Raw genomic sequence first — 17290 nt, forward strand, 5'->3', positions numbered from 1 at the left:
TCTGGCCTATAAGCCTGGGTTTGAGTTTGATCCTGACTTTTGACTTGCAGAGACTCTTCTTGAGTGCTTCTCTCCCAGACTTTGGACTCTTATCTGTAAAGTGGGTGTATTGCTGGCTGCAGGGTTTTGGAGGAGCAAAGGACAGATGGTCGAAAAACCACTTAGTTTATAAACCAAGAGAGGAATGTCAGTGAGGCCTCACTACCCAGCTGGGGACAGCACAGCCCCATCTTTCCCCCAACACGGGAACAGGACTCCTGTCTTCTGAGCTAGCAGCAATCCTAGAGGCTGAAATTCACTTTGCCGAAGCTCCCCATCTGGAAGCCAGAATGCGGCACGGAGGCATGTGCTCTTCTGACTGCAAAGCCTAACAGGAGGTTCTAGGATCCTAGAGAGAATTCTAAATCCTGGACTTAGAACATCTGTGCTGGAGGAACTCTAGAATCCAGACTCCCCTCAGAATGCCTCCTACTAAGCATGGCGGGCTCTGGGTCAAGGTCATGCAGCACTTGGCCTTGCCAGATTGGAAGGATCACTAGAAATAGGATCCCATCTCCTTTGACAGATAAAGATTAAGACCTAGAGGGGGGAAGGAATTACCTAAGGTCACAGAGCAAGGCAGTGTTAGAGCATAACACCCAGACCATACCACTACATGGGGAGTGGGGTGGGGTGGGGCAGCCCAGGTGCGCAGGTGGTGCCAGAGAGCAGCCTGGGTGCTGGGGGGTGAGTAAAATGCCCAGCTGGTCTTACTAAGGAAAACTTTTATAGTCCTGCCCGGTTCCCAGAAAAGTTCTACTACTCCCACCTCTCCTTCTAAGGCTCCCATTGCCCTGGGCATCACCCTCCTCTTGGACAAGACCCTTCTTTCTGACCCTAAGTCTAACCATCTGTAAAATGGCCCCTGAGAACCTTTCAGCTGGGCTGCCTAGAAATCCTAGGAAGAGGGGATTGGGAGAGGGAGGAAAAGAAGAGCCTTCTCGGGCTTTCGGCCCTCTACCTTAGCGGCGCCCTTTGTGGGGACTCCCTGGGGAGCAAGAGCAGGAGCCCGGGCTGGGCGGGGCGAGGCAGGGCCGGAGGGGGCGGGGGCGGGGGCGGGGCCTGGCCGGCCCTCGCCCCGCCCCGTCGGACGTCGGCGCTGAGCTCGCGCCGCGGGGGGAGGAGCGCGGAGCCCGCGCGCCGCGCGGCCCCGGCGGAAAGTTTTCCCTGACGGAGTTTTGGCGGTGGCGGCGGCCGGAGCGGCCATGGACGCGCTCAAGTCCGCGGGGCGGGCGCTGATCCGGAGCCCCAGCCTCGCCAAGCAGAGCTGGGGGGGCGGCGGCCGGCATCGGAGTGAGTGTGTGAGCGTCCGCCGGGCCGGGCGGGGACCGGGCGGGGGTCGGGCCGAGCGACCGGCCTCCCGCGGGTGCCGGGGGCAGAGGCGCGTTCTACCCGGTGCCCTGCGGCCCTGCCGGGTCCTGCGGGGTTGGGGGTCGCCCGGGGTCAAGTCGCGCTCCCACTCCCGTCCCAGCTCTGTGCGGCTGGGGAGGAGGGGTAGAAGCTGAGGGAGAGAGCGCGGAGCTCGGGGTCCCCAGGTGAAGGCGGCAGTCGGAGGGCCGCAGGTGAGGGGAAGAGACGTGCGCGAAGCCCGGCACCTGGCCCCCTCGCCGCGCTGGGCAGCTGAGGGGAGACAGGAGCTCCGCGGGAGGCGAGACAGTGCCCGGGGGAGGAGTGGGCACCGGGGTTTGGGGAGATACCCTGCGCCCTAGCCGCGAGGTCGGCGGCGGGTGGGAGCCCACGTGCCTCCCCCCGCCCCCCGCCAACCCTTGAGGTCGTCTTTTGACTCCCAGGCGCCCAGAAACCGACTCAGGTGTGAGCGGGCTCTCAGGTACCTACTTGAGGTTGGGGGCGAGGCGCAGCCTGGGGGTCTCAGGAGGTTTTCACACCCGGAGCCATCCAGACCCTTGCGTCCCCTCCTCTTCCCACGTCTAGGCGGCGAGGCTGGCGTTCTGGCTAATTTTGAAACCTGTTTTCTCTCGCACTTTCCCCCTCGGGCTTCCAAAGTCCCGGGGCGCCCAGGCGAATGGCAGACTCGCCGCCACCTCTCCCTTCTCCCGGGGGCGTCTGGGAGGCTGGAAGGGCCCCCCCCCCTCCCCGTCTCAAATTACTCTCAAGGAACCCGTCACCTGGCACCTTCCCCTGAGGCCTGAGAAACCCAGCCCAAGTCCCTCTTTTCTCTAGGAGAAAGGGAGTGGATTGCCTGGGGTCACACAGGCCTTCCTGGTAGATGTGGAGCCAGAACCAGGAGTTTTGTACACTCCCACCCTCCTATCAAACACCTGGAACTTCAGCTTCCCCCACAGTACAGTCACACCCCACCCCCCCTTCCTTCTTTCCAGGGCTCCACCAGGGGAGCCCGAGTTCCCAGTGCCAGCGTGTCTGGGCCTAGAAAGCCCGCCCTGCCCCTCCCTCTTGCCCCACTCTGCTGTTCCAGCTGTGGCCACCTCCTAAACCAAGACTGGCACTGGGAACATGGGCTGGTGCCTGCTGGTGGGGGTGGGGTCAGAGACCCGTTAGGGCTGGTCTGGGCCAGGCCAGGGGTGCACCTCCTCCCACACTTATTGGCCCCTAAATAGCCCCTTTAAATACTTAAGGGATTTGACTGGGACTTCTGAGAATAATGGTTTGTTCCAGTGGTGGAACCCTGCAGTTCTCCTGGGATGGGGGAGGAAGGGGGGTGCTGGGTAAGGGAAGAAAGCTTAGAAGCCTCTTTTGATTCTGGGCCACCTTGGATGGTGGAAGAGTTTCTTGTGCTGCTCTGATCTTGAACAAGTCATTTTCCTTTCTGACCCTCAGATTCCTCACCAGAAAAATGGGGATAAAAATTCTAACCTGAGAGAGGTGTTGAGAAAAATTATTCATAATGCTTCCTACTGGCAGCTCATTGGTGGTTTCCTCCTGTCCTGTTCCCCTTTCCTGTCATGTGGACCTTCAACATGACTATTGCTGTAGTGGGACAAGTTTTGGGGGCTCAGAACCTATCTACACCCGCAGAGAAAAGGAGAGGAGAACCTCCCTCCTCCCCTGCAGACCCCCAGGAAGCCCGGAGTGCTGTCCTGAGCCTTCTGGACCCAGAATGAGCTGGGTGGAATCTTCACCTGTCCCTTGTTATTGTCAGTTTCCTTATCTGTAAATTGTAAATAACAATAGTACCCAGCTGGGATTTTTTTGTTGTTGTTATGTGTGAGGATTAAATGAAATAGTGTTTTGCCCTGAATAGCAAAGGGATTCAATAAATAATAACTACTGCTTTTATCACTTTATGTTTTACGCAGTTTTTGCTTCTGTTATTTCATTTGCTCCTGTGAGGTGACAGAGCAGGAATTCTTACCAGACCCGTGTCAGAGATAAAAGACCCGAGGCTCAGGCTCCAGCACAGCTTCCTAGAGGTAGCACTCTGAATCCCCAGCCCAGGGGTCTTATAACTGTGCCTCCTGGGCTCTGGCCACGGGAGGAGCTGGGGCAGGCCCCACTTCAGGTTGGGCTGACAGCCCCTGAGAACAGCGGTAGCCACAAGGTAGAGAGGGAAGCTGTGAGTTGTGTCTGGGGTGGAGGTGCTGGGGTAGCTTGGCCTGAGGTGGTGTTCCGGCCACCTGGAACTGAGCCCTATGGTTGACTTTTGGGGCCAAAATGAAGCCAGTGGAGTTAAGGTTAGACTTGACACCTGCTATCAGCTGTGACTTGCTCCTCACCAAACCACTCAAGATCCTCAGCTGGAATTAGCATGATCATTGTTTTATTTGTGCCGGAACTGAAACCCAACAAAGGGAGGCAGCTTACCTGAGGTCACCCAGTAAACTAGAACCCCAGGCTCTTTTGCACTGAACCTCATGGCCCCTTGTCTCCCAGCTAGTCCTGAGCTTGAAGAACTGTCTCCCTCTTCCACACATGGCCTTTTTCCCATCTCTTCGGGAGCCATAAATATTTTATCTCAGTCCCTAGCCAGGGATTTTCCTTTCTTCCAGCTGCCCGAAAGGTGGCTCACCCTGGCCCCTCAGTACCCTTCTTTACAAGAGGGGTCCCTCTGATCCTCAGGTTCCCTCCAGGCTGTCCAAGGCCTCAGAGCAGGTAAAGAAATGCGAGATACAGGTTCCAGGAAAGCTAGAGTATGGTGGTATGCAGGGGACAGAGAATCTAGTTGTACTTACATATATTTACAATAAAATAAACAAATAAACCCCCAAGTTCAAGTACTTATTGATCACAGACTACGTGTCATGCACCAATAGGTACTGGAGAGTCTGGTGAACAAGTCTGTCCGCCAGCAGTGCTCACGGTCTGGTGGAGGAAGCAGAATGTCCAGGGAGCAAATGAATGGTGTGGTGATAAGTGGTGGTGGTAACACCATAAGAAGGATAAAGCAGGCTGAGGAAATGGCAGGGACTGCTTCCTTAGAGTGGTATCTTCCTTTGGGTTCTTCTAGAAAGCAGATGCTGAGAGCAGGATCTGAGTGCAAGTCATCTATTTGGGAAGAGATCCCAGGAAATATCTTTAGGAGAAGTGAGAAGGGAAGAGAGTCACCAGCGTGGGTGACTGGAGCGCCATCCCGTGGGGAGCTTTGGGAGGCAGTAGAGAATGTGCTCTTCAGTTACTCTGTTTGAGGGGCAGTTCCTGGCAGTAGGTGGGTTCAGGGATGGGAGCCCTGAATGTCCCGGTCTGCATGGGCAGCGGCATCTCCGGGAGCCAGAGACAGCTGCAGGCAGAGAGGTGGCTTGTCAGGTGGCGTGTGTGGAAATGGGGTCCACTGAGGGGATAAAAGTGGGGCGCTGAGAGCGTCAGTGCTGGCAGTCAGGGAAGGCCTCTCCAAGAAGGTGACTTGGAGCACATGTGAGAATATAGGAGGGAGGAATCTGGGAACAGCCTTCCATCCAGAGGGAGCAGCAGGTGGAGGGGACGTTTAACTGGAGGCTGGGGCCCTGCTGGGTATGGCGGCCGAGGGGGGGGCAGATGTGCCTTGAAGGAGGCAGATCATCCCCTGCTCACTGAGGGGCACTCTATTCAGGCAGCCCTGCAGGACAGGATGCCCACCCCCCTGGGTGATCCTGTGCCTGACCCCTGCCTTGCATGCGAAGGGGCTTGGTGGGCAGCGGGCATGAGTGAATAGCCCGAGCTGTGGGAGGCAAAGATCAGCATTGTCAATTATGAGTCATGGCCAGACTCCTCCGAGCCTCTTTATCTGTGAAGTGGGAATCCTAATATATCCTTGCCTCTCCTCACAAAATACTGCAAATGGCTGTGTGCACATTCAAGCTCTTAGCCCTCAACCCTTGGTAATGACAGTATCTCACACTTCAGTGGCCGTCAGTATGTGCCAGGCATGGTTCTAAGCCCACCTGGTACATGAACTCACTTCATCCTCACAACAACCCTGTGGGGTGGACACGCTTCTTGTCCCAATCTTTAAGTGAGGAAACTGAGGACCAGGGAGGTGGAGTGACTGAACCCCACAGCCCATCTCCAGACCCCATGGTTTTAACCTTGACAGCACATTTTTCTCTTACAGAGTAAGTAGGTACCCAGGAAATGAGAGCTTATGCTATGATCATTTTTTAATTATTTTCTTTTGATAATCTTAACAACTTCTGAAATTTGCCTGGCACTTTTTACATGCTGAACCTGTTTCTGACGATGCCCTTGAGCAACTGAACCCATTTGTCAGAGAAAGAGACTGTGGCCTTAGAGAAGCAGCTGCATTCCGGGTCATGGTAGAGCTTGAGTCCCCTTCTGAGATGTTATTCTGTGGCTTCTGAGGCCACCTCCCTACCAGGATGGAGGAGGCTGGAGGCCAGAGCCCTTGGAGGTTCCCCGCTGGCCCATGGGTTTAGCTGTCGCTCTGATGTTCCAGACAGCAGCCAGGCTGGGTCTCCAGGGCAGCCAGAGGGGCACAGAGGCACCCTGCCCAGCTCTGAGTCCTGGGCAGGGTTCTTAATGAGGAAAGAGCACACGTTTGCAGCTGCGAGTTAAACTGGGCATATGGTCTGTCCCCAGCTAACTCTTGACAGCAGGTCATCTGTAAAATTGCTAAGTTAAAATAGCTCAGTCATTATCCACCACAGGGCCAAAAATAACCAGGACCGGAACAGGGCTGTGGACTCAGGCCTGTATTTGCCTGAGGGCCTCTGGGAGCCCTTCCTGAAGCCCCAGGTTCCTCCTAAGAAGGAGCGTGTGGTCTCCAGCCTGAGATGGCTGGCTGGCGAGCAGGCACCAACTCTGCGTTTGTCTTCTTGAGTGCTCTTAGGTGTGGGTTTCTTCAGGGAGGGTGTGGGGCATGAGAGACCTTCCACCTCACTGAAGGGATGAGTCATGCCCAGAAGGACAGAATAGGAGCAGAGGCAGGGTTCCCTCCCTCAAGGGGAAGGAGGATCTTGCTGGGCGTGGGAGGACGGGGTAATGGGAAGGGGGAAAAGAAGGAGGCAGAGCCTCAACATTGGACAGCAGTGCACCTTGTCCAGTTTCTGGGGCAGACACACGTGAACGGAAGTCCTTCAAGAGGAAGACACATGGTAGACAGCTGCTGGCTGAGTGTGATGTGGCTGGAGCAGGAAGAGAAGGAAATCCAAAGGCAACCCGCTCACAGAGGGACGAGGTCCCATTAGGAGGCATGACCATGGGTGGGGTCCTGTGCTAAGCACATTACATTTTATTATCTCATCAAAGGATCAAAACAGTAGCCCTGTGAGCCAGGGACTGTTGTTTCCCCTATTTTATGGATGAGAAAACTGAGATTCAGGGAAGGTAATTAATTTGCTCAAAATCACTCAGACAATGTCAGAACTGGGCTTCTAGGATTAAGGCCTTTGCTCTTAACAGCTAGGCTATCCTGCCTTCAAGAAGGCTTCCTGGAGGGGCGCCTGGGTAGCGCAGTCGTTAAAGCGTCTGCCTTCGGCTCAGGGCGTGATCCTGGCGATCCGGGATCGAGTCCCACATCAGGCTCCTCCGCTGGGAGCCTGCTTCTTCCTCTCCCACTCCCCCTGCTGTGTTCCCTCTCTCGCTGGCTGTCTCTCTGTCACATAAATAAATAAAATCTTTAAAAAAAAAAAAAAAAGAAGGCTTCCTGGATGAAGCTGGTTGCAAGGGGTTTCAATCAAATAAAGGTAAGGGCATTTCTGATAGAAGGAACTCCTTGATCAAAGGCATAGAAGTGGGGGGAAAATGTTACATCATGAGAAAGAAGCTCATGGTTGGCGCTTCTGTTGTGTGTGCATGTGAATGAGTGTGTGCATGCAGGGATATTGTAGGAGGGGACACTGGGACACCTGTGACTCCCCAGTAATCATTGTGGGAATTGCCTGCAGTGGATTGGGAGCTGGTGGGGGGTTGCGGGGTGAAGTTCTGACTTGCTGTGTGATCTTGCACAAGTCCCATCCCTCTCTGGGCCTCAGTTTTGTCATCTGTCATGTGAGGAGTTTGGGCAGAGGGTCTCCAAGGCTGATGAGTGGCAACTGGTCTATCAGGGCCCTCATGAAGGAGGCCATGGAATAGGGGAAGGGTCAGTCAGGGAAGGAAGAATGCAGAATATGCCAAGCATTTCAGAGGTCAGGGAGGACTGGGGAATGTTTTGACAGCAAAAAGGTCATCTGTGATCTTGGCAAGCTTTGGCCCTTTGGAATGGAAGGAGCGGAAGTGGCTTTGGAGAGGGGCCAGGAAAGGCTGAGCTGAAGGAAATGGGATAGTGGGGACATGAAAATGGTGGGGATGAAGGATGTTTGCTGTAGGGCAGGGATGGATAGTGAGATGAACAAGGCCACCCCTGATTGATTAATGTTGCCTGCCTGGAGCCTTGTATTGAGAAACAGTCCAAAGCCTGTAAATCAGAGGGAATAGAGCCGCAGTTGATTAGCAATGTCTGTCAAGGACGCTAGCGATAGGCACGGCAGCACATAGTTGGCCATCCTTGCTTAGATACATCTGGGGTTGAAAGCAGTAGTCTGAATGCCTACTGAGGGGAAGCCTCAGGAATTAGGAATTGTGGGAGGAAATATCTCTGGCTCTAGGAACTTCTTCCTGACCTTTTGCTAAAATCAAGGTAGTTTGCCTCATGAGAAGATAGTATGGGATACTAGTCAGGAACTTGGGCTTTAGAGTGAAATAGACAACTGTGACAAATCACGTGTCCTTTGAGCCTCCCTTCCCTCCTCTGAAAGGGGAATGAAAGAATGCCTGGCTGTAAGGTAGCTGTGAATATTAGAAGCAAGGGTCAGAGCTGCTTTGTTATTATTGTTGTCTTTGTTGCTGGACAGCTCTGTTCTGCGCTGATGATGTGGTGGTGGTCTTGGTTGCTTTGAGAGCGAGGCTCAGGTCCGAGTTGCTCCGGGGCTTCCATTACCCAACCCAGGACTGGGTCACCTCAGGGCCTTTCTGATTCTTTTTGGAGAATCAAATGAAACAGGCTCGTGATCAATACAGCAGAGGATAAGGTCCCTTGGGGGTCTTCTCAGCAGCGGCTGGGCCTCCTGTTGGCGTGGTGGCCCAAGTGCAAGGGCTGGAGGGCAGTAGGCTGGGACCAGAGCTGAAGATGGGGTTTGAGATATTGCAGGCCTGAAAGAAGCCATGGAGTTGTCCAGGTCATTTCTTCACTCAGCAAATATTGAGTGCCAACTGCATGCCATGCTCTGGATGACCAGCCAACAAGTCCCTGCTCACCTGGATCTCAAACAGGGGGACTGGGTACACCTATAACTTCTTGTAAGACACCCCACCCCCCAACACATGCATTCTTTTTCAGATGAGGAAGCCGTCTCAGAGAGAGATAGTGGCTTGCTCAAGTCAAAACCAAAGAGGTGTGGGTATACAAGGCTCCTGCTGGCTGGTGGAGAAGGAGGCAGAGCCCCTGGAAGAGTAGAACTCCAAGACAGTTGTGGGGAGGGGCAGCACGGGACAGACAGGGTAGAGGGCCCAGTGCTGCCACCTGGGCACAGTAGCGCAGGAACCCCCAAACCAGGCTGTGCCTTGTAGGCGGGGCCCACAGCCCTGCCAGGACCTCAGCTGCCCTGGCACCAGTGATGCCCAGTCCAAAGCTTTCTTCCATGGCTCTCCCATTAGAGCCACTGAGGGCCCCTGCAGGAGCAGGGGGAGTACAGGATTCTCCCAGCTCCTCTCCCAGAAAGTGGTCCACGGAAGCTGGCCCTGGCCGCCTCAGTGGTGGCCCCTGGAAACTGATTCCTCTGTGGATCCTGCCCTACCCAAGATCATGTGTGAAGCTGAAGAGCCAATTCCTCCTCTTTAAAGTGGCTACAATCGTAATACTTCCTACACGGCAGCATGGTCAGGGAAAGGGTGATAAGGGACAGGCAAAGGGCCCTGACAGGCAGGAGTGTGGGGTGTTAATTCGTCTTGGTGATCGGGCTTGGAAGGATCCCTAGAGACCTTCCTTCCGCTCCTAGCTTCATTGCTTCCAGCTGAGTGATCTGGGGAGGAACCCTGGGGATTGTTCAAACCACTGATGAAGACCACACTTGCCCTCCTGTCCTTCCACCTGCTCAGGGCTCTCTCGAGTGGGTGGGGTGAGACGGGGGCTTTCTAGCTCTCTCCCGGTCTGTTTCCTTACCCAGTGAGCTGGGCTCATTCCCCTGTCTCCCAACCTCCCTGACCTCAGTCGCAGGCAGAGTTTTCAGAGGACTCTTGCTGTGTGCCCTGCTCCATACCATGGCCTCAGCATTACTGGGCTTAGGAGAGGGGACTTCCCCAACACATGCTGGTGGTGGGAAGCAGAGCTGGAACTTGAACCCAGGTCTGCTGGATTCCGGTGGCCTTCATAGGATGTCCTTTGAGCAATCACCTCTCCCATTCCCTGCCACCGCCTCTCTCCTGGTCCCTCTCCTCCCTGCCTCTCCCTCTCCATGGCTGTACAGATGGAGGCCAGCAGAGCAGGCTGGGGCCCTGGGAACCACCCAGGTTTGAGTTCTGACTCCCAACTCAACCCTTTATTCACTTGTATGTGGCCTTTGATGACTTTGCCTCTCTGAGCCTCAGTTTCCTAATCTGTAAAGTGAGGATAACATCCACCTCACAGGATCATGTAGAAGATTCAGTAAGAAAATAGCATGGTTTTCTCTCAGCAAGTATTAGTGTTGAAGTATAGAGTTTGGGCTTTGAACTTGAAAATATGGGTTCAGATCTTGGCTCTTACACTTACTGGCTCTGTGGACTTGGTTGTGTGATTTCACCTCCCGGGGCCTCAGTGTCTTTGTAAGTGGGTGTGATAAAAGTGTCTACCTCATAGGTTGTCATAAGGATTAATGAAAATATTTTATGGAAGGCTTTTTACCGTGGTGCATGGTAGGTACTGGAAAATGTTAGTTCTTTATTATAGGTAAAAATAATGGTAGATGGACGACCCCAGTGCCCCTTGCTAGGTCTTCCTAGGAAATGGGGGCTGGGAGGATGGGGTCTGAAGGCCTGTCCTCCTCCTGCGCAGAGCTGCCGGAGAACTGGACAGACACTCGGGAGACCCTGCTCGAGGGAATGCTCTTCAGCCTCAAGTACCTGGGCATGACACTGGTGGAGCAGCCCAAGGGTGAGGAGCTGTCAGCTGCTGCAGTCAAGAGGATTGTCGCTACGGTGAGCCCCAGTTGGGGGGCGGGGGGAGCCATGAGCCGAGGGCCAGATTCTTGGGGTACCACTTATCCCCTGCTTATTACCCTGATTGGATGTATCTGAGCTGTTCCCGCCCCTGAGTCCCCTTGCATCCGGCTTAGGGACTCTGGTAGAGGGGAGCCACTGGACTTGTGGGGTGAGAGTCAGTGTCGTCCTCTCCAGCTGTTGTGGCCATGGCCTGGTCTCCCAGCTTCCTCTCCCCCAGCTCAGGTCCCCTGCCTCAGGGTTGGTGACTTAGTGCCAAGGAGTAGTGGGGAGGTTGCTGTCACACAGCCGCTTGCGCTCTGGCCTGAGGGACAAGGTAACCCACCAGAGACAGATCTTCCCCCTCCCCAGCTCCCCATCCTGAGTTAGCATGGCCCTATAAATGCACCTCCCTTGGTGGCCTTGGACCCCTCAGCTCTGACCCTCGCAGGAATAGTGGGTAGAGCAGAGACTCCCCGGGAGCGATCCGGCTGGGTTGTGATAGCCCACTCAGTGCTCAGAGGCTGCGGTCCCTCCTCGCTGTGTTTCCTTGGGCAGCTCCCTTAACCTCTGAGTCCATTTCCTCCTCAGGAGAAGCTTTGTTGCCTCTAAGCACGACCTGAGGTCCCGTGCCTGGCAGACAGCAGGTGCTCCATGAGCAGCAGTTGTCCCTGTGTTTATCACAGGAGAGCGCTGACCACTGTCTTCCCCAGCGTGTCTGCCGTCTCTACGCTGAGGCTTCATGGGGGCCTCGAGTCTGGGGCTTAGACCAGCTAGGTGTAACCCATGAGAGTAGGCAGGCTTCTCTGACCCATATCTACCCCAAGGCGAAGGCCAGCGGGAAGAAACTGCAGAAAGTGACCCTCAAGGTGTCGCCACGAGGGATTATCCTGACCGACAACATCACCAACCAGCTCATTGAGAATGTGTCCATTTACAGGTAATGCTCAGCAGCACCCACATTCACTCTGCCGCTTGGGGCAGTGGGTGGGGCGCCCTTTCTTGAATCCAGGCTCCACCACTTTCTGTCTGGGTGACCTTGGAGCCTGTTTCCTCGTGTGTATGTGGGGGTGGAAACAGATCCTGCCTCACGGTGCTGTTAGGACGTGCTGCATGCGCAGCGCCTGGCTCACAGTGGGCACTTGGTTCAAGGGCAGTTGCGGCTGTCATTATTCCTATTGCAGTAGGCAGCTGAGGCCTAGTCAGAACTAGGACCCCTCCCCACTGTCCCTCCCTAGGCCTGCTGCTGAGTCAGGCTTGGAGCAGAGAGCTGTGGAGTCACTGCCTTTTCCTTCCGCCATGAATGCAGCAGCTCAGCTCTGGACATCTGGCCAGGCATTCAGGGAGGCCTCAGGGCAGAGTCTGAGGCCAGAGCATAGATGGTTTGGGGGGGAGTCAGTGGGGAGGCGCTGTTCTCAAGAAGGCAGAGCCCAGCCTTGGAACCTCAGGCTCTCCCCATTCCCTGTCTTGGCTGGTCAGTTGTAAGATTTCAGAGCTGCTGAAAGGGACAGTCCATTCTACAGATGGAGAAGCTGAGGCCCGGGGAGTTTCCCAAGGCCCCACAGTGAGGAGGTAGCTGAGCTGGGACCAGGCCACAGAGGCTGGAGTTCTGTCCGGCAGGCGCTCAGCTGCCAGGCGTTCCTCCACCCTCTTGCTTTGTCTCCAAGCACGTGGCTCAACCCTCCGGAGTACAAGCCAGTACTGGGCGGATGGGGGATTTGGTTTTAGAGTTTCTGGCTGGTGTCTTCCTCTCGCCTTCCTGATTCTGCCTGTCCTTTAACTAGGGGAGGCCTCAGACCCAGCCCCTGCCAGCAAGGAGGGCATGGAGGGAAAGAAATAGGAGAGAGAGTATAAGTATTTCCCAAGAGGGCAGAGAAGGAGGGGCCTGTCTGACCTGGCAAGGCCTCCCCGGGGAGGTGGCAGGAGGCTGGATCTGCTGGGATGGAGAAGAGGTAGCTGCTGGCCTGGGGGTCCTAAGTGGTGCCGATCCCTGTGTCAGTGGCTGTGGTAGAAGCTGGGGCTGTACTAGGGGAAGGAGTCTGCTGAGCTCCTGCCCCACCTTGGGGCTGCCAGTTCCTCTGCTGATTGAGATTCCCAGGCTGAGCAGCCAAGCAGGGAGGGAGCAGACAAGGGGCATGGGGGCAAGTGTTCCAAGAGGAGGGAGATGCTGTGTATTCCTCCTGGACCCGCTGGGACTCCCGGTCTAGTCATCTTCACACACCCTCACCTGACTCCCAGCTCCTCGCCCTCTGACCACAGCTCCAGGAGAATTTGCCAGCAGTCTCGGTCACCCTGGGAGAGAGGGCCTAGAACTCCTCCAACCTCTGGGCAGGGGCATGACTGGAGGGCAGGGAGGGAAGGCCCAGTGAAGGGCATCCGTGGGCAGGGCGTTGTCCTGCTTCCCCTTCTTTCTGGTCAGCACAGAGCCTTAAGGGTAGCATGGTAGTGGTTACAGCCTCTGGAATCCGCAGGTGAGTTCAGGTCTCAGCTCTGCCACTAGCTTGGTGATCTGAGACCCTTAGCTTCAGTTTTCTCATCTGAACAGTGGGGATAATAATAGAACCCATCTCAGAGCAGCTGAGAATTAAGTGAAGTAATGTCTAGAATCTTCCTGGGATGCAGGAAAGGCATAGCTATTACCATTTTGGAGTATGGGTCATTAGAAGGGGGAAAGTACCCTCAGTCTTTCCCTCTACTCCTTCCTCCCCAGCCTGGGTGCGCCCCATCGATGGCCCAGAATGCCAGGGCCAGAGGCCAAAGCTGTCTCTCCAGAGTCTCTCCCTGGTGGAGTAGGATAGCCGGCTCTTAGGGACTCGGGAGATGCCCTGTGGGGCACCCCAGATGTGGGCAGGCCTCTGTGCCGGGTTTGGTGACACTTCCCGCTTACCTTTCAGGATCTCCTATTGCACAGCAGACAAGATGCACGACAAAGTGTTCGCCTACATTGCACAGAGCCAGCACAATGAGAATCTCGAGTGCCATGCCTTCCTCTGCACCAAGCGGAAAATGGTCAGTGGGGAGAGGCTGGGGCCCAGGCGGGCTCTGGCCTTGGCAGCCCTGCCCTTGGGGAGAGGCAGGACCCAGAGGTGACATCACTTAATAGGAAGTATAAAATCCCTGGGAACCCCACATGGATGCTGAGAGCACTGAGTAAGGCTGCAGTCAGTGGACAGCCTGTCACCGTGGGCTGCCCTTGCTGGCCAGCCTGGCATGTGGGTGGTGACAAGCCCATGTCCCCAGTGAGTGCCCTGGTCCCTTCCTCTCTAACATGATTGATTGGGTTTGAATGGGGGGGTCACTCCTGTCAGTAGTACAGTCTGGGGGTTCAGGGCCTTACAGGAATTAGTCCTTGGAGACTGGTGATCCGAGGGCCCAGGGGAAAGGCAAGGGGACCTGGCTTGCTGTAGCCAGAGTGGGGAGGGAAATGGCCATTTTTTGGTACCTATCATGCGCCTCTTTCAGTGCTGGACTTTAAGGGATCTTCTGTTTAGTCTTCACAGCTCTGTGAGGTGGCAGCTGCTACTGGCTTCACTGTTTTTATTTCTAATGAGGAAGCAGATTCACAGAGGTCAGCTGTCTTGCTGAAGATGACGCAGCCAGCCAGGCAGAGTGAGGATTTAAACCTGTTTCTTCTCCTCCCTGCATGACCACGAGGAGCCCTGAGCTCCTTGCCCCATTTCCAGGCTGGCCCCTGGCCTCGTCCAGCTGAGACGAGTGGGGACCTCTGTGGTCTCTGGGCTTTGTCTTGAGCTTCAGGACAAGCAGGCAGAGTGAGTCCACCTTTGGTGTGGAGGCTTGCGTTTCAGAGATCCAGAGGTCTGAGCATCTGCTCTGTGAGGAGATCTCTGATGTTTACTGGTTTAGTGTTGGCCTCTGTTAACCTCTGTTCCCCCTTCTACTGGTACAGTGGTTACGGCAGACAGTGACTGTTGGCCCAGAGCCCTACTCCCCATACCCTGTGGTCCTTGGAACCAAGGAGACGAGATCCTCTCCCCTACCCCTCTTATCACGGACACATCAAGGACATTACAGTCTTTAAGTGGCCGCCAGGCTTCCTGCTACCCCTCAGGGCCTGCTCGAGATAAGGTATTAGTTTCCTGTAGCTGCTGTAAGAAATAACCACAGACTTAGTAGTGGTTTAGAACAACCCAAATTTGTTCTAGGGTTCTGGAGGTCAGAAGTCTAAAGTGGGTCAGCAGAGTTGTGATCCTTTTGGAGGCTCCAGGGGAGAATACGTTTCCTTGCCCTTTTTAAACTTTCCAGAGACCACCATTCCCTCATTCTTGGCCCCTTCTTCAACCCAAGGGCCGGCAGTGCAGCACCTCCCGATCTTCCTCCTGCTTCCATTGTCACATTGCTTCCATTGTCACAGTCCATGGTCAGTGGCTCTGACCCTCCTGCCTCCCTCTTAGAAGGCCTCTTGTGATTGGGCCCCCTAAGTAATCCAGGATAACTGTCCATCTCAAAATCCTTAATTTCATCACACCTGTGAAGTCCCTTTTGCGCTTCCAGCTAACCCTCACAGGTTCCAGGGATTAGGATGCAGACATCTTTGGGGGCCATGATTCAGCCTACCATTGGTCTTTTGGAGGGAGCACTGCAGGGCGAGATTTGGGGCCATGATTCAGCCTACCGTAGGTCTTTTGGAGGGAGCACTGCAGGGCGAGACAGATTAGGGTCTGATCCTGGCTGCTGTACTGTGTGACTGTGGATAAAAGCCTGTCCTTCTCTGGGCTGCTTGCCCATCAGCAGAATGAAGAGGTCACCTGAGTGACCTCCAGGATTGTTCTGAAAGGCCCCTTTCTTTTGTGTACCTTGTTTCTTTTCCTGCAGACTGAGTGTCGCCAGCCACTCACCCAAGGCCTCATGATGGCCCAGGTCCCTGAGCTGCAGTGGCTTCTCCCATGACGGCTTTGTTCTCACAGACAGTGACTCTTGGCTTTGTCTCTTATGAGGCCACAGAGACTTAAAAATACAGGCTCATTATTTCCCATTGTTTGTCTCTTCCTCCCCACTGACCAGAGCAGGCACTGGGCAGGGGCAGCTGGCCCACAGCGACTGCTGCAGAGTGTGGACCCTGAGTAGGAGGGGCGCCAAGCTCCAGAGGCTTTCCCTGGGAAGGGGAGCTAGGGGGTAAAAGAAAGCAGGTGCTGGCCCAGTGGCTGAAGGGAGGCCTGGTCTGGGGCCAGAGGACTTTAGACAGGCTTGAACAAAATCAGCCTGCCCTAGGCCAAGAGGTCAGTTATTGAGGAAAACAACCTGCCCACCGCTTGGCGCTGACAGCTGAACCCTGATCTGGCAGAGGGGATACTACTGCCAGACACCTGGGCCCAGGCTCTTCACTTTTCCTCACACGCTTTGCTCTGTGTCAGGAGCTGACTGGCTCGGTTATGGCTTATCCACCCTTTCTCAGCTGGCCTTCCCCCTTCAGACAGCCCAGGGCAGGGCAGGGTAAACAGGCCTCCTGATGTGAGGGTGGTATTCTTGTGCCCCCCCGCCCCCCGGCCTCCGCTGAGCCCAAGCTGGCAGTAGCCTGGCCGTGTTGGGAATCCTGAGATTCTCAGGGCTTAGGGAACGTTTCTGAGAAGGAGGCAGAAGGTGAAATGGGGGCCTCAGGTTCTGCAACCCCCAGCGGCCAGGTGCCTCCACAGATAGCCACTGCTGCCTGTCCTGGGCTAAGCCCTGTGTTGGGCACCCGGGGACCCAGGGAATCGGCCGTGGAGATACCAGCAAGATGGTGGGGGAGAAGGGCTAGGATTCGGTAACAGGAACACAGCAGGCTCAGTTCTAGGGTGGAGGTCATGAAGTCTCACCAGAGGTCAGTAAGGCTTCCCAGAGAAGGAGACATTTTGGTTTGTTTTTTTGTTTTTTTAAAGACTTTATTTATTTATTCGACAGAGATAGAGACAGCCAGCGAGAGAGGGAACACAAGCAGGGGGAGTGGGAGAGAAAGAAGCAGGCTCATAGCGGAGGAGCCTGATGTGGGGCTCGATCCCATAACACCGGGATCACGCCCTGAGCCAAAGGCAGACGCTTAACCGCTGTGCCACCCAGGAGCCCCAGAAGGAGACATTTTGAATCGAGCTTTAAAGGCTGAGTAATAAAGGCTGAGTAATAAGTAAGAGTTTGCTGGCCGAGAGAAGGGGGATGGGGGCAGTAAAAGAGCGTGTGCACCCCAGCATAGGAATCAGCACGTGCAAACACACAGGTGCAGAATTAAAGGGTATGATTGGTAGTTGAGGACTCAGATGTGACTGGAGCCGGGGTGGGTGGCAAAGTAGAGTCAGCCTGTGAGGGAAACTTAAATTTGGATGCTGACGTAGCCCTCGTTGCCTTTGGCCGGGAGCCCACAGTCTCCACATATCCCCACCCTTTCTCTGCACGGGAAGTCTGTGACCACCCAGGGTGGGGGGAAAGGGTTCCTTTCTGGGTCGCCCACCCATTCAGCTCAGCTCGGGCAGCACAGCCACCAGGACTCCCTCCCCTGGTGACAACTGTTGGGCACAGCCAAGATGAGTTCCTCCAGAAATAAATGTTTCTATCTGCCCAACTGGGAGGCCTCTGCCAGTGCTGCAGCCTCGGGGTGAAGTGAAGGTGGGGTTGCCGGCTTTGATGGGGGGCACAGGGTTGCCGTGCAGGTGGACTGACAGTAAACAAAGTGACTCCCCCCCCCCCCCCATTTCTCTCCCTG

The 17290-nt window shown here is 55.2% G+C and overlaps 1 protein-coding gene across 9 annotated transcripts in view; it reads left to right on the top strand.

Moving 5' to 3' along the window:
* The window catches only part of LDLRAP1 (low density lipoprotein receptor adaptor protein 1), a 56921-nt gene that overhangs the window by 1030 nt on the left and 38601 nt on the right, over nt 1-17290 (top strand). For 6 of the 9 annotated variants that reach the window (XM_040619013.1, XM_040619011.1, XM_040619014.1 and 3 more), the window contains exons 1-4: nt 1136-1332; nt 10457-10599; nt 11427-11539; nt 13494-13608. In XM_040619013.1, the coding sequence (XP_040474947.1) occupies nt 1245-1332; nt 10457-10599; nt 11427-11539; nt 13494-13608 (459 nt within the window). In that variant the 5' untranslated portion in view covers nt 1136-1244. Of the gene's footprint in view, nt 1-1135; nt 1341-10456; nt 10600-11426; nt 11540-13493; nt 13609-17290 lie in introns of those variants that run through there. The other 3 variants (XM_040619018.1, XM_040619015.1, XM_040619012.1) reach the window with 3 other exon arrangements.

The sequence above is a fragment of the Ursus maritimus genome, unplaced genomic scaffold (assembly GCF_017311325.1).
Source record: "Ursus maritimus isolate PB19 unplaced genomic scaffold, ASM1731132v1 scaffold_32, whole genome shotgun sequence".
NCBI classification, from domain to species: domain Eukaryota; kingdom Metazoa; phylum Chordata; class Mammalia; order Carnivora; family Ursidae; genus Ursus; species Ursus maritimus.